This window comes from Patiria miniata, unplaced genomic scaffold (assembly GCF_015706575.1).
Source record: "Patiria miniata isolate m_02_andy unplaced genomic scaffold, ASM1570657v1 HiC_scaffold_25, whole genome shotgun sequence".
Lineage (NCBI taxonomy): Eukaryota > Metazoa > Echinodermata > Asteroidea > Valvatida > Asterinidae > Patiria > Patiria miniata.
In genome coordinates, this window is record NW_024037064.1 from 7,113,119 (window position 1) to 7,129,446 (window position 16,328).

The following is a 16,328-nucleotide window of genomic DNA, read 5'->3' on the forward strand; positions in this document are numbered from 1 at the left end:
AGGTTGTAAATTATAATGCTTTCTGTTCTTTCACACAGCCCATTTTGTCCCTTGACTTGATAAGCCTAGTCTTTCATTCTCGTTACGATCCTGTGTCATGTGATAATTGTTTTGCTGTCTGTACTTTGGTAGGTCAACAAACCCAAGTTAATTCCTTGACAATTTTACGGTCAAGCAGTGACAATTTTGCGTAATATAATTTTATCTCGGATGTAAATTCAGTGTGATTCAGATTTCATAGGCCAGATAACCTAAAATTTTTATATTTTAATTGGAAATTTTGAGGTCAGATGAACAAGTAGTTCTTAGCAGAAGTGAAGCTGAAAGTCGCATGATTTATATTCCATCTCAAAATGCCCATTCATGTTGATTTCTGTCAAGAAGGCTGCATGTAACTCCAGCCATATCACAGAGAAACAATCAGAACTGTGCAAATGGTCCATGGCTTACATGTACATGTACAGGCTAAGTCACAGCCAGCAATGTGCCAAAGTACCAGCCAAATCATCATTACCAAACTATAAACTTCCAAACTGCCAATGATAATTTTGTTGGGTTGATTTTTGTTTTTCAGAATTGAATACATGTGAGTTGAGCAACATCAGACGTTCATCTCTTCTGACCATTGATGACTACCTGTCTGTCAGTCTGTCAGTCAGTTGGCCAGCCAGTGCAGTCCTACAAGCCAACTGAATGTGAAACCCAACTGAGTGGTTTGGAACTATAGCCTGATGAACAAGCCAGTCAATGCCTGACTGTCAGCCAGTACATGTAAGTGACTTTGCCTGACAGTGATCATTGCATATGATTTGATCTGATGCCTCATTTTCTCAAGATCTTTGCAGCACTTTTGAGAGCCCCAGTGGGAGGGCCATACTGCCTACACGTACTGGTTCATGTGCGGACTGCGCAAAGTACGCATGACTTATTTTATTTTGAATCTTATCCAACCTGTAACATCTTCACATGAGTGCCAGGCGCTGTTGGCAATGCATTCAAGTGGTCCCCCCAACTCTCCCTTTGTAACCGTTGAGGGGGTACTTGTGCAAGGAGTCCATACCCAGAGATGCTACCCTTGATAAAGAGCTGCAGAAATGCCACCAATGTCACATTCTGTTTTTGATAGTCTGTGTTTTCAGTGTTTCAAGAGTTTGCCTGTATTTTCTGTATTCAAGTTCAACATGAGACAAGTCAAGGCAGAGTGTAGGAACCCAAGCTGCCTGATGAATGCCCAGAACAGTGACATTGGGAAATGTAATAAGAATGCATCATGAGATCTAAATGAAACCCTGCATAATGAAACACTTGAAACATGTCTACTTTTATTTGACAGTGCGCTTCTGTCCACACTTTGGGAACATCGCCCAGTCCATTGAGGGTTGAGAGTAATTCATATTGAGAATGATTACCCATTGAGCTGGGCTTAGACAGTGGATTTCTGAAGAGATTTCCATGAGAGACATCAGAACCTTCATGGCATCCTAGATGATGGCAACCTTTCAACAGTCCTGGCTCACCCAGCCAGGGAGAAAGGCAGATACAGCCAGCCTGCTACCAGCCATCTTTGTCAATCTACTGCAGATAAACAATCTCATGTAAGTACAACTGAAGTCAGTTATTGAGGAATGTAATCAGGGGATGATGCACAGCAGTGGATCTAAAGGGGGGGAGGGGTGTAAAACTCCCCCCCCCAGCTCCCATTCGGCCACTGAAAAATGATATAAAAATACCAGAATTTGACCAAAACTTCCTAAAGTTATTCTCAAATTGCCTTGGAATGGGGGAAGGGGCATGCCCCCAGACCCAGGGGCATAATGAACATAAATATCCCCCTCCCATCCCATGCATTTCCTGCAAGATAGCTCCGCCCCTGATGCATGCAGTGATGTAGTCCAGACTAATGTTGTGCAAACGCGACCCCAAACTGACCCAAACCAAAACTGACTTTGGTCAGTTGGGGTCGGTTTCTCCTTTACTTTTTGTCGCGTTGGGTCAGGTCAGGTCGGGTTGGATTTTGAGAGTTCAGATCAAGTCATTATATACATGTATCGAGACCGAAACTTTGACCAAACAATGAAGAAAATATGAATAATTTGTTTAATTTGTAAAATCTCACATTTGTTTTGATGTTGGGGGGGGGGGGGTAGTTAAGGGCTGAACACCATCTGACTATTGGGGGCGCTGTTCAATAAGCATAATTATGGACACATCACACAATTAGGTAGTGCTACATTCAATGTGGCATGATCTGGCCTGCTGGACAATAATTATGTAAGAAAAAACCAGTAATGGCACTCATTATAGCAGCTGTGAGGAGCTGGTATCTTCGTTTTCTTTCAAAATGAAAAAGGAAAAATGTCTCGGTGGATGGTCCATTGAAAAGTTTAAAAGAAAAAAACAAATGAATCCCATTCATCAATACATGCATATGGGGCATTCAATAAATTTAAAAAAAAACATTTCTTTTCCTGTCCGTGTTACACCTGACATGTATGTTGGTTTGTATTCTGCATGCACTCCTTAATGCAGTCAGGTTTCAAGAGCGATTATGTAAGCAAACTACCCACCCAACAAATCAACAATGAACGTCATTTGTAATGATACTTGAATGGCACATTACAAAGGTCAGAGGTCACAGGCACAGGAATGATGTCACACTTGGGACCCTCAATGTCTAGAATGACCCATATTAGTCATCAAGTGAAGATGACTAACACGGACCGTATTGCATGGTCGGGGTTCCAGCTGGCAAATTGCAAGGTACAGCCAAAGTTAATTTGTAGGGAAACGAAAAAATGATCTTTAAAATCCTTTTTACAGAACTGATTCTGAAAGAAATTTGTGTCGGGATTTTTATGAAAAATGGCCAAAGAGGCAATAATTTTCTTATTTATATCAACAGTTTTTAATATCATAAATGCAGAAAAATCACAGACACTCAATAATTAAGGGAGGGAGAGCCATCGTCAAAAGAGGGCGCTGTACAACTTTTATTGTTGGGGGTCTGATGAAAAGGTGAAACCATTGACCTTGTCATGCGGCTATGAAGACTTGCAGACTGGTCCAAGAAATCTGGAATTTACTTGGCCGGCTGGAATCCACTCATAAAATTGACTGCATATTTATGTATCAAACAAAGGTAATCCAGAAATAATGAGTGGACATTTGGTAATTGCAGAAACTTGGGAAAAATTACAGTTATTCACACATTCAACCACATGTGATAGTTTCAAGCAAATTCCACAGTGGTCCATTTCTGTTGTATGGTTCATCTGAGTTGTGGGATTCTGTTGGATTCAGGAGACTTCACTTTGTGGGTTTCTTTGGGGTTGAGGGTTCCAAGTGGAATAACAATATAGTTATTTCAAACATGATTTCTCTTTTTACATTTTAGATAAAGAAAAGAGTGACTACAAAGAACTACAAAGAGTGGTGAGTGAATTCTTATTCTGAATAAATGAATGAATTTATTTCTGCTAATTTCATTTCAAAACATCTGATTTTACAAGTGAATTTGAATATGTAATTGTTACAACAGTTTGAACAGTGTCACCAAAATTTAATAATTCTTTGCTGAAACTCAAACTGTATGAGGAGGTAATTCTTTCATTGTTTTGAAGTTTGCTGAAATTGCAACCAAAACGGTAAAACAATGAAAACAGAGGTATGGAATTGAATTCTTGAAAATGCCAGGAAATTTCAAGGAGGCAGTCAGGCAAAAAGCAAGGCAACTGAGGCCATAGCTTCCTGAAATTCAATACCATTGATTTGAACATTTGTTAAAATGAGGGTAACCTTTCACACTTAAAGAACTTTTAACCTTCAAAGAAAATAATAAAAATTTCCATCAACATTATAATCCCTTGGGAGTAAAGTTTACACAAGTCTTTATTCTGTGAATTCAGACAGGAAACCAAATTAATAGGATAAGTATTTGTGCTCATCTTTAGCAGACATTTTGATGATTAAATGATCATCCACATTAGTGTTTCATTGATATAAATGCAAATGTACAAAGCTTGTAAATAATAACAAATAACAAGATTTCTATGAAAAACTACAAAAATGGAGAAAAAAACTACATTTTTTTTTAAGAAACTGAGTGAATATAAAAGACTAATTTTAATAAACTTTCATAGTGATGTGTATGCTTAAAGGTACATTGTGCATAAGATCATTTGCTTTTTGCAGGGTTTTTTTCCCGAAGCAACAAAAGTGCTCAATATTTCAAGTAGGGTGCATAACAAGCATTCTGTTCAAGTCTTAGCTGAGTGGCTACTATACAGTTTGGAGAAAACAAAGAAAACATAATGCACAAGTCTTTGGATCTCGTAACTGGATTCTGTAGGCACCCCATTTTGAAACCACCTTCAATGTTTGTTTTCTGACAATACCATTTCAGGTGGAATTATTTCACAGGGTATTTGTTACCAGTCCTATCTTCACTTTGAGGTTTCTGTCATTAAATCGGTAGGTACTTATATGGGTAATTGCAAATGATCCTACATGGCTTTAAAAGGTGAAGTTAACAGAAAAACAGAATAATTAAAATTGTACAGGCTGTAATTTCTATTATCAGAAAATGTAATGTAGAGATAGCACAGTTATACAATGAGTAGTTGTAAGTTCTATGAGGAACAAATTGAAGAATATACATAAAGGGAGTTTACAAGTCTTGTGACTACCGTAATTTTCGGAATATAAGCCGCGCGGCGTATAAGCCGCAGCACGCAAAAATCTGCAAATTAAGATTTGAAGTCGGCGTATAAGCCGCACCGGCGTATAAGCCGCACCGACCGCTGCGGTTTCAATTTTGTAAGGCCTCCAAATTCTAGTCAAAAAGCTCTGAACCAGTTCCATTTACACTACAGAAGCTATTAAAGGACCACAAAAGTTATATCAAATCATTTACAATCGATACTTTTACAAACAAATATGGGAATTGATGAGAAATAAACACCGGGAACTGCTGCCGGCTGCCCCGTCATAGCCCGGCAGCCTGCGCCACGCACGCCGTTGGATGACAACATTTTCCCACAGCACGTGAGAGAGTATGAAACCCACCGTGTGTTGTCTGACTGGTCAGACTGGAGCGCTACAAATCTTGCTTTGTGGCAACAGATGCTGATTTGTTTTGTCCTAAAGAATAAACAGGTCCGTTTTTACCTCAAAACTTATCAAAACTTATCAAATTGTTGCGATTACTGACGAGTAGCTGCGATAAAAATTCAAGTTTCGATCGTAACTTTCTTCGGAAATAGTCAAAACGAAGCGGACATTTTAATAGATGAATCCATTAATTTTGTAAGGGGTGATTTAGTCCCTCTTTTGAGTTTTACATCGTTTCTTGAATACATTTCAAGAAAACAAAATATATTGTGACGTTGAACAACTGATTATGTAATAAAAAAATGTTTCGAACGCCATAAATATTTTAGGCGAGGCGTCATAAATAAATTAACCGTTCGAACGCGTGCGCACGCTAGGAACGGGGCCTTTTGTTACATCTACCTCCCGTTCGCACGAGTGCTCACGGCATCCCGTTCCGAACGCGTTCTTATACAACAAAAGGCCAGTCACGGTCTGTGCACACACGAAGAGCTCATCGGCACTAAAAGTATCCGACAAACTTTCTTGTCGCTACAGGCTAGCCCGTACAGTACAGGGGGGACGTATAAAAATACGGGCACCTTGAACCGGGATAGCAGTCCTTTGCAAACTTTACTATCAGTATGTAAAAACCTTGCATATTCGATTTATAATTCGCTGATCGTGTGTACAAGGCCAGTTTATAACATCAGTCAGCAAACTTTTTACAATGTTTAAACTTGTTTTTGTGAACATTATATGCAGTACCGTACCAGCTAATTTACATTTCCGTGCCTGTACCCCCAAAAAAGAAGAAGAATACTCGCACTTCGTTTTACATAAAATAAGTGTTAAACGTCTCAATTATTTTTTGGGTTGGATACGATCTAGTGTAATATGTCTGGTTTTCTCAATTTTTATTTTAAAACGACTTTATCTTCTTCGTCTGTTTTCATTTCTGAACTGCAAACGCGTTTTTCAGTAGATTCCGTGGTAAAATTTAACGAATTATGCCCAGGTTTCTGGCTTTTAAATTGCCCAGGAATATCTTAAAAGGTCAGGCATGGTTGTCTCTTGTTGAAGTCTCAGTAATTCCTGCCACCAACTGATCATCGTCGTGCAAGGTGCGAGGTTCATGCGCTGCACCGTCCTCCCGCGTGCGAACGGGCCCCCTGCTGTACGTCGTGTAACCCGTCTCATGCCTCTTGCATTTACATGCTATGTAGTATGCAATGCTAGCCCGGGGGCTGACTGTTTATAAAACGTGGGAATTGCGTGCTCAGGGGGAAGTCCCAAGTCGTGCAAAACGGCTGTTTCATGTATCATTTTCTTGAAATGTTTCGCTGCGTGGCCTTTGTACGTCAAAAAAAAATTAAAATAATATCAAACAAAACTGAAATCTAATACTAATAAGTAATAGACCCTCACAATTATTTAACTGCACTGTGTATAGGCCTACATATACATGTACATGTACATGATTGTGTTCGCCGGCGTGCTGACAGGCCGCCATGCATATACACGGGCATGTACATTGTACTCGCAATCGCGCATGGCCATGCAGTAGTGTAGCATGGTCAGTACAAAATGGCATGGTTCCCACCGGCCGTACCGCCGTATAATGATAATGACAGAAGGTGCATGCATGGTACGTCGGAACTTCGGCAGCATCAACATGTCACCAACAGCATTGAAAACAATCAGAACTTTTTTTCCAGAAAGACATTTTCCGAAGTCGCGAATATATATTGAGAATTAAATGCTTGTGTTTGTAGCGGACCAACCTCGACAGAGCACGCAGGGGGCTTGGGTGGACCATGGGTGGACTATGAGTGGAAAGTACTGTGCATTTTACGCACGCCGACCACATTGTTATTCAAATCACGCTGGTGTTTCACTTTGCACGTGATTGTGCTGGCTTTCAAAGTTTCCACCATTTCCAGTGAGTATCATGGTATAATGCGTCTCAAATAAATGTCTGAAATGAAAGCATGTATATGCAATTCTTATAGCGGGCAATTTTGGTGGCTATGCGGCACATTTATATACACATGTATAAATGCACTTCGACCGAGGCATGACCAGCAGCATATTCAAACACAAGTTTCCTACCGACCGACGCTATTTTGAAGCTGGACTCTAATTTGAAACAAACTATTTTATGGCTTCGTTGTCTTTGGGGGTACAGTACCTTCAAAAATTATACTTCATGTAAAACGCCTGGAGGGGCTTCCTAAACATGCAGTACGTCATGCATGCGGCAGGCTGCCTTAATTAATCTTTTTGGTTTATAGATCCTCTTTAAATTACTAGGTCGGTGCATGGCATCTTGATGTATACGCACACTGACATTTTTTGCACATAAAATCTCTTCCGTTATACATGTATATAATAATATAACAATTAGAGCACTTTTATAGATTTCGACGAAACAAATCTTCACTAATTTGGTGGTATCGATTAAATTAATCAATTTTGACGGAAAAAAATGAAATTGGAAAAAGTGAATATTTTGCCAAATTCGTCCCTTTGTGAAAACTGTAACGATTTAAAATGACGAACAAAATACGGGTCTTAAGAACAGTGATGTCTGGGATGGTTCCTTATGCGATGATCGTCCTTGTCCTTCTTGCTCGTGAAGACGTACTTGCAAGAAGAAACTTGGCACCTTCCCAATCCCTTCTGACGAAAGAGGGGTAGGTTCTCACATGGAGGAATACTGCGGGAGTGGAGAGCTTCCGTGAACGTCATGAAGTGTCCCGGGTTGTTTGTAGACGGCTTGGGTGAGGGAAAACTTGCCAAAACACTGAACAATATACCCGACCACTAAGACATGAATTGACCCATCAACAGAGCCACGCGTTGGCAATAACTGGGAACAAAGACTGCATCTCGTCTGCTTGGTAACAGGGGGGTCAGGGCCATCAAGAAATAAACTAAGAGTGGAGTACAAAGGACAGTCTGTCGTGGGTTTCTTGCATATTGAAACATTGAATATTCGACCTTAAATTATCATCTATCATCTACCATCTACCTGTAAATTGTTAACGTAAACGAGGAATGCACATGCCAGCTCTCTTTTTTGGCAACTTAAAAAAAGCAAAACATTGGGTTTAATAAAGACAGCGCGTGCTCATGTTACCATGTACAACGCGAAGAAGTAAAGATCTGCTTCTGTTTCAGTAGTTAAGTGATATGCCAGACGCGGATCGAGAGGGTGAACCCCCCCCCCCCCCAACTGTTCTGACCGTCACAATAATAATTAAAAAAATAACAATTATAGTAATAGTAAAATAGACGACTTTTTGGCATATTTAATATTCATTCACAATATCTTCATATTCATACTCGAAGTAGTGAACTCATACTTAAAAAAAGAACTCACTCGGGAACTATTATTTGCAGGCGTACATGAATGTTCACGCAACAAATGTACATGTACATACAAACATGCAAAGGTGTTAATCTTCTTTTCCCTGCCAGGGTACATGTATTCTCCAGGGTAACAAGTGATGCGTGCTAGCAATTAGCCAGATTCAAAAGAAACCCAAACCCCCCCCTACTCGCGGAATCATCACAAAACCTTCACAATGACATTTAGAGCTATGCATTGTCGCGGTAACGCCTTGTGATTTGGTTCGTCTTGGGCTATGAATAGCGCGGTAACGCCTTGTGATTTGGTTCGTCTTGGGCTATGAATAGCGCGGTAACGCCTTGTGATTTGGTTCGAAGCAAAGCGTCATTTCCTTGGCGTCCTCTGAAAACCTGTCCCTGTCTTTATTTGAAAAAAAACTTTCTCGAGTCCAGACGCTTTCTACATTCCTGCAAAGATGTCGACCAACAAAATTACTATCAAGTGGGTTAATGCAAAATGGGATGGCCTTGTCGAAGATGTTGTTCGAAGCAGGGTGAAATCCCGCGATCCCCTAGATGCTGCTCAGCATCAGTCGACAGTAGGCACAGTGAACAGCCGTTGGCAATTCGAGAGGATCTTCTGGGCGCGGACGATAACAAGTTTGGCTCCTTGCCAAGTAAGGACAGCGTGGGAATTTGTCGATAGTATCACACAGTGCAACAGCTAGCTGGGCAGATCGTTATGCTATGAAGGCGAAATTTACCACCAATAAGATAGTTCTGAGTATGTAGCTCACGAATTTTTTTATTCACTCTTCCGATCTCCGCATTTTCTAATAGAACCTGCATGGACCATACATTTTTTTTCGCCCCGCCCTGCGGCCGACAACGATGTTATTGCTTTTATTCTGAGCATGTAGCCGCCCACCAAATATTTTTTTAACCCTTCCAATCTCCGCATTTTTAATATAACCTAGACCATACATACTTTTTTTTTCGCCCCGCCCAGCGGCAGACAACGATATTTAAGGATAAAAAGGCATAAATCTTATCAAACTCCTCATACCTGCTCGTGCTGTCTAAACTCTGAAATGTTTTTTTTATTTAATGCTTGCTCCGATATCGGGTTTTCAAATTCCAAATCTGATTTAAATTCCAAACCAAAACGGATTTTTTTTTCTGTACAAGTATACACACATAGTTGTTCTTCGCATCTTTGTTGTGCTGCTCCCGTTCTCGCACGCAAAGGAACGGTTGATTAACATAACAATACCCCCTCAGTGAAGCTTGCCCAAGCACGATCTACGGAACGCGTTCTAAAAGCCGTTCGGCACGGGAAGGAACGGGGGCCGTTCAGAACGGGAAGGAACGCGTGCGCACGCGTGCGAACGGTTAATTTATTTATGACGCCTCGCCTTAGTCGTCTTTTTTCTTTTTTTTTAAACAGCGGAAATATTGGTAATTATTGTTCCCAAGAAAGAACACCCCTTTATTACCACAAATGGTGTGGTCCGCTGGGGGGAAAGCATGTTGCATATCGCTGCTGCACTGTACCAGTATCACGTACGGCTGGTTGCAAGTGTCGAAGACAACTTTCATCACCGTACTTTTTACCGCTCGGTACCTTTACGTGAGACGTGGTTTCGGTTTGTTAATGACTTTCTTAATTTATAATTCATTTCAGCAACACATCTCTTCTTGTACCAGTACATTAAATACACATACATGTGAATCTTATTTTTATTCTTCAAGGCTCGACGTATAAGCCGCCCTGTGTATAAGCCGCAGTAAACATTTTCATGGGCAAATTCAACGTATAAGCCGCGGCTTATATTCCGAAAATTACGGTACTAAGATCTACATACAGTAGTGAATGGTTAAACACTTAAAAGTCTACTTGAACATTTAATTTTTACAATAATATTGATACTTTGCAAACAAATTAATAATTTTTGCTGAAACCCAAAATGAAGTGATGATTTTCATTTCATTTTCAAGTTTTCTGAAATGGCAACCAAAATGCAAAACAATAAAAACAGAGGTGTGCAATTAAATTCTTGAAAAGACGAGGAAGTCTATTTGCTTTGTAAGGAAAAAACTTGGATTAGAAATTTGCTATTTGTGTGGGAACTTTTCAAGGTGGCAGTCAGGCCAAAATCAAGGCAACTGAGGCTGTATAGCTTTCTGAAATTCAGCTTCAATCGAATTGATTTCTAATCATTCAACCTGAAGGGATATTTGACAGTCTGAAAAAAAGAGGTAAACAAAATTTCAAATCAAGATAAAAACAATTTTATAAACATAGTCTTCATTCTGTGAATGAGTAAATTATCTTCAATATACATGTAAATGCATCATAAATTCAAATGCGTAAACAGAAACTGCAAAAAGTAATGTCAAAACTGAGTAAATAAAGGCTTACATTGAACAGTAATCTGAGTACAAACTATCATGGTGATGCGTATGCTTAAAATGAATTCAAACAATACTGTTTCACAAAATACTTGTAGTATGGTTACATCTCAAGGATGAAGTGCTTGTAAAATTATCTCAAAATTTCTGTTATCAAAAGTACAATATATAATGGACTACATGTACATGTATGTAGATTTCATTAGGGACACATTTCAGAATCTCAGGGAGTTTACGAAATCTTGGTTTTATCTACAGCTATGGCTTCTACTATTAAAAGCCTCTGATGAGATCAAGAAATAAACCTCATGAACACTGTCAACACAATTCTCCATTCTGTGAATGAAGATCTGAAACCACATTAATAGAATGAGCTTTGTCACTAATCTTTAGGATACATTTAGACAAGTTAATTTACTTGAAGAGTAGTGTTTTATTAATTAAATGGGCAGAAGCCAACAACAAAAAAGGGGAAAGAAATTAACTGAGTGAATAAAGGCTTATCTTGAACACTAATCCCAACACAAAATTGAACTGAGTAATTCATTTGTAAAGTTAGAATTATTCAAAATAAAAAAAAAGAACAAAATGATCCTAAACATTTCTCAAATCTTTGTTATAAAAGATAGCAGAATATATACAGCAACTTCGATCAATAACAATTTAAGAATCTTAATTGTGTTTAGGAAATCTTGGCTTTGTCCCTGGCTTTGGCTTCATGCTTCATAATTTTGGTCCCCAGATGTAACTCCAGTACAATATTGGTCCATTTTCTTCTTTAGAGACACCAAATCCTGTCACACAAGGCCAATGGATGGTTGGTGCATTTTCACTGAGTTTGAATGTGGTAGGATCCTTAGGAATCTAGTGCCAGAGATGAAGCGGAAGCCACAACGAAGCGGGGGTTTCATAAACACCACATAAAGTTGGTAAGTATTGGATAGATTAATGGCAATCCATATGTACTGGGTGAGGGAGGGGTGTTGGGTTGAGGAGGCGGGGGTCATTACATTCAAACACCTCAACACCCACTAAACACCCCTCTCCTTTCAAATTTACCAGTTAATGCAGATTCTAGTCATTGTACATGTAAGATTAAAACAAATTATCCCAATCAAATCAAATGTAACTAGTCAATACACTGTTTATAAGACTTTGTTTAGTAACAAAATGTAATTGATGCACTGTTTATTTAAGAATTTGTATGGTAAAATGGTTCACATCAGAGGGATCTGGCAGTTTGGATTTTTGAGGAGAGATGTGATATGAGTGGGACATGAATGTTGATTGGTGCTGTAATGACTGGACAATTACATCCTCAACATTTGCTGTTGGGATGATGATGATTGCTAGTCAATGTCATGTTGGATGACATCACACCTTGTGATACATCTTGATTGAGATCCATTCAGCAACTGCCAGCTCCCCATTGGATGTGAATGTGATTCCACATGGGCAATACAGACCCTGAGCCAGGCAATCAAGAAACCTGCCATCTAGGTCATAGTGGTGAATATGACCAGTGCCATGCCCACCTTGCTCCACTGCAAGGTAGATGCCTGAGCTGTCACAGCATACACCCATGCAGTTCCCCACTGGCACACCGTTAATGGTTGGATTAACAGTGCAGATTGTTCTACCTTTGCTATCACCAACATCCACTTTCTTTGTGTCACCTCCACTGACCACAACTCTATCAGTGTCGTCATCAACAGCCAGGCAGTGAGGTTTAGTCTGCACTGGTATGGTGTGTAGGATCTCACCATCAGTGGCTTTGTGTTCAGTCCACACCATATTTTTGGTGTCGCCTACTAAGATGCTATTCTTTGTTACTGCTAGACTCCATAGGTTCATTTCTGTCTTGTCTACCTGATGCTTGGGCACCGTTGGGAACTGCATAACAAGAGTGTTGTCCTTCATGTTGAACACCTTGACATACTTGCTTCCATATTCCAACACAAACAAGCGTTGCTCAGGATTGTGGATGGCTGCAACTGCCACTGGACCTGTGGGTAAAGAAGAACTCAAATGTAACATATGCACAGTATATAAATGCACTGTCACTATTCTGAGTCCTCATGAAATATAAATACCTATGATAACAGACCTATAATAATGAATACATGGCGTGCCTTAAAGCCTGTTCATGTAGAATTAATAGGCCTATACATGAACTTTGTGCAGTCTTCAACCACCATACATGTATAATTGTGAATAACTGCAATGTCTTGGAGATACAGTTTTGCAATGTCTTTTATAAAGTTGATGCACTCTCTGTGCTATTCTCATTGCTCAAACCTAAAAAATAGATTAGTCTTAAATTTAACGATATTGCTATTTTTGTTGGCAATAAAAAGGTGACTCAATTTACAAATGAAGCATTGAACAACATATATGACCCGTTTTTCATCATCAAATAATTGAAAAGGTATTTTAACAACTCAATTTTTTCAAACTGAAAAAAATATGAAATTGGAAACATATTGTTCTTCGTAATTCAAGGTTAAAGGTAATTTTGTTACGTATTCTCTCTGTGCTTCAATGTAGGCCTACAGTTTTGGCTTTATTTTATGAAATATCAAGAGGCCATTCAACTTGGCTTTGTAGGTGCTGTAGTTTTTGAGATAAGTATTGAAAGTTCGGAGGTCGTGCTAATTAGTCAAAAGTTCGTTGACCCGTATCTCAGAATCTAACAAGCCAAACTACAAAAGAATCAGTTCTGGGGGTTTCTCATACAGGCCCATAGGCGTAGCCAGCGGGAGGGTAAGGGGGGTAATTAAATCCCCCCCCCCCCAATATTTTGTAAAGACTGCCTTTCAAAATTTTTGACCCCAAAAATTTGTTCTTGCAAGAATAACACAAACAGCCAATTTGTCAAGGATGGTTGTGTAGATGTATGTATCCTATTTTTAAATGCTCTTTGAAGCCCAATTGGTTGCTTTCCAGGATAATGTCCCTGAAAATCACTTTTAATTTGATATGCTGGTGTCATTGTATGATGTCACCATTTTTGTCAAGTCTTCGTACAACAGTGCATGTTTAAGTTTTTCCTTCATAGCTTGACCCGTTACGGAGTAAATCCATTTTTGTTATTCATACTGCTTTTAGTATTTTGAATTCACCAACTTTAATTTGACCGTCAACCCCAGAAGGTCAAGCAACTTCACGTGTACAAAATGTACATAGGACAAAAAAATGGTTCATCAACAGATGGTCCATCAGATCACAAAATATGAACAAGATTATTTGCTTTGTTCAGAAGTTATGAATGAAACAAAACGGTCACTTTTTGAACTTGAATTTCTTGTAATTTGATACCTGCTGATGTCATCATGACTTCAGATTTGAATGCACACCTCAGTGTCAGGGGTATATATTCATACCAATTTTCAAGTTCCTGCACTGTGCCTTTTAAAATATAAGCCATGGAGCTTTATTGTCCAGAAAAAAAGGCAAAGCATGAACACTAAAGAAGAACAAAGACAAAACCAAAGGGTGATCTTGATGGGGGCTCAGCCCCCTCACCCACTAATAAAGGGATCAAGCCTAGAACATTCTATTCACAGGGCAGATTGGTTTATTTGCAAAGCAACCTAAAAGCAACCCCTCTCGTTATTAAAGGTTACAGAACCCCAAAATAAAACCAGTTTTTCTTCTAAACAAACTGAAATCAGTACATGAAATAAAAGAAGTTTTGTTGTATTTTTGTTTCATTTTGTGTGTGTGTCAGTGTGTGATTTTTTTAAACATACATGTGTAGGCGTACATGTAAAGAATTTTTTTTGAAGTTTTGTCGGGAGAACAAAATCAAATTTGTTGGGAGCACTGCCAGCACATCAATTCCTTGCCAGTATTTTATTGGTTTTCATTCTCAGTTGTCAGATCTGCATGTGCACATGGAAGACTTACTTATAATTTCCACACAATTATGAAAGTTTGTGTTGATGAACATGTGCATGAAAGAAACTTACTTGATTTTAGGGGAATGGTTCCCTTGTGTTGTCCCTCATTGCTGCAGATGACCACTTGGTTGTTAATAAAGTCTGCCACAGCAATCTCACCAGGTTGAGTAGCAGTGATACCTCGAGCAAACCCAAACTTTCCTGGACCACTTCCTGTTTTACCAATCTCACGACACATCTCCCACTTGTCTTTGACTGCCAGCTTGCCCAGATTGATGTCACCAATCCTCTGACCCGGGGTGAGGCTCAGATATGAAAGCTTGGGATCAATCTGGGGAGGATTTTGACTCTTGAGTGATTTCAAGTCTTTGCTGATGATAGGGTATAGGGACAAAAAGTCACTGTCAGATGCAGTGTTAATGATATCCTGGGATGTCCCTAGTGAATGTTGTTTACTTTCTAGCATCATTGTCAGTGTTGACTGATGCTCATCATATGTTCTGTTGCGATCCTGCTGGAGTTGTTTGATTTCTTCAATCATCTTTGTCTCTTGAGTTGATATCTCAGCTCTCATTTTATCCGCTTTGTCTTTCACAACTTTCACAGTCTTTGTGACGTTCTGTGTAAACTTCTGCTTAGCTTGTGATGAAGTGACCAAAGCTTTTTGAAGTATTTTGATGCCTGTGGTGAAGTCTGGAAAGGTATCTTTCAGAGACTGTTTGTATTTGAGAGAAGCCTCTCCAGAGTCAATGTAGTGATGTTTTGGTTCACGGTGGTCTACTACAGTACAATCTCGGCAGATTAACTCTTCACAGGTCTCACAGTAAAACCGTTTCACTTCCCCCTTGTGTTTGTGGCATCTAGACTCATCTTCTTCTGGTGTTTTTTTCACTGTTACCTTCCCCTGACGAATGTCCTCCAAAGTAGCCACTGTGTGGTTTGATGTAGCAGCAAATCGCAAGTGTGTCTTGCGACAGTTTGGGCAGATATTCTGTGCACAGTCCAGACAACGATGCATGGCCTCATTTCCCTCATCACAAATCTCACAGATGACCTTTGTGTTTTCTGAACAAGCCACCTTTTCTTGGAGTGAGACCTCCTCAACTATTCCCATCAAATGGAAATTTGTTTTCAGGCCTTGAATGCGTGTCTGTGGGAGTACCGTCTCCCGTCTACATACAGGGCAAGGAATCTTAGGCTGACCTGCATACCTGCTGGTGTAGTATTGCTCCAGACATTTCTGGCAGAAACTATGCATGCAATCCAGCACCTTGGGCTGTTTATATTTGTCTGCGCATATGTCGCATTCAAGATGGGGACCGATGTTCTTTAGAGCTGTAGCCATTTTATCTATATACAAAGAGTATTTAAAAAGAAATTGACATGGTTATAACTTTTGTTGATGTAACTTTTTTAATACTGCACTGTCTGTGTGAGTTTCATCTGGGCGAAAAAAACCAAATTGATTTTATCCACTTTTGAACAAGACATCAGTGTTTGTGTGTGAGAATTTCCTGTCAAATGACTTGTACTGGTAAGCTAGCATTTAACCTCATTCAAAATAACTGACAC

The 16,328-nt window shown here is 39.4% G+C and overlaps 1 protein-coding gene across 1 annotated transcript; it reads right to left on the reverse strand.

The window, feature by feature from the left end:
• Nucleotides 1–11,925: 11,925 nt before the first annotated feature.
• Nucleotides 11,926–16,101, reverse strand: LOC119733138 (E3 ubiquitin-protein ligase TRIM56-like). Its single transcript, XM_038206712.1, has 2 exons — nucleotides 14,826–16,101; nucleotides 11,926–12,860 (listed from the first exon to the last, which is right to left on the reverse strand). Exons 1-2 carry the CDS (start codon nucleotides 16,099–16,101, stop codon nucleotides 12,229–12,231), a joined length of 1,908 nt encoding a protein of 635 aa, XP_038062640.1. The 3' UTR covers nucleotides 11,926–12,228.
• Nucleotides 16,102–16,328: the final 227 nt, after the last annotated feature.

What these genes read in the sequence shown, in the direction of transcription:
- LOC119733138 (XM_038206712.1), bottom strand. Translation starts at nt 16,101, where the DNA reads ATGGCTACAGCTCTAAAGAACATCGGTCCCCATCTTGAATGCGACATA. An exon ending in AACCATTCCCCTAAAATCAA is followed by an intron (nt 12,861 to 14,825) that starts GTAAGTTTCTTT and finishes CTTTACCCACAG; the next exon opens with GTCCAGTGGCAGTTGCAGCC.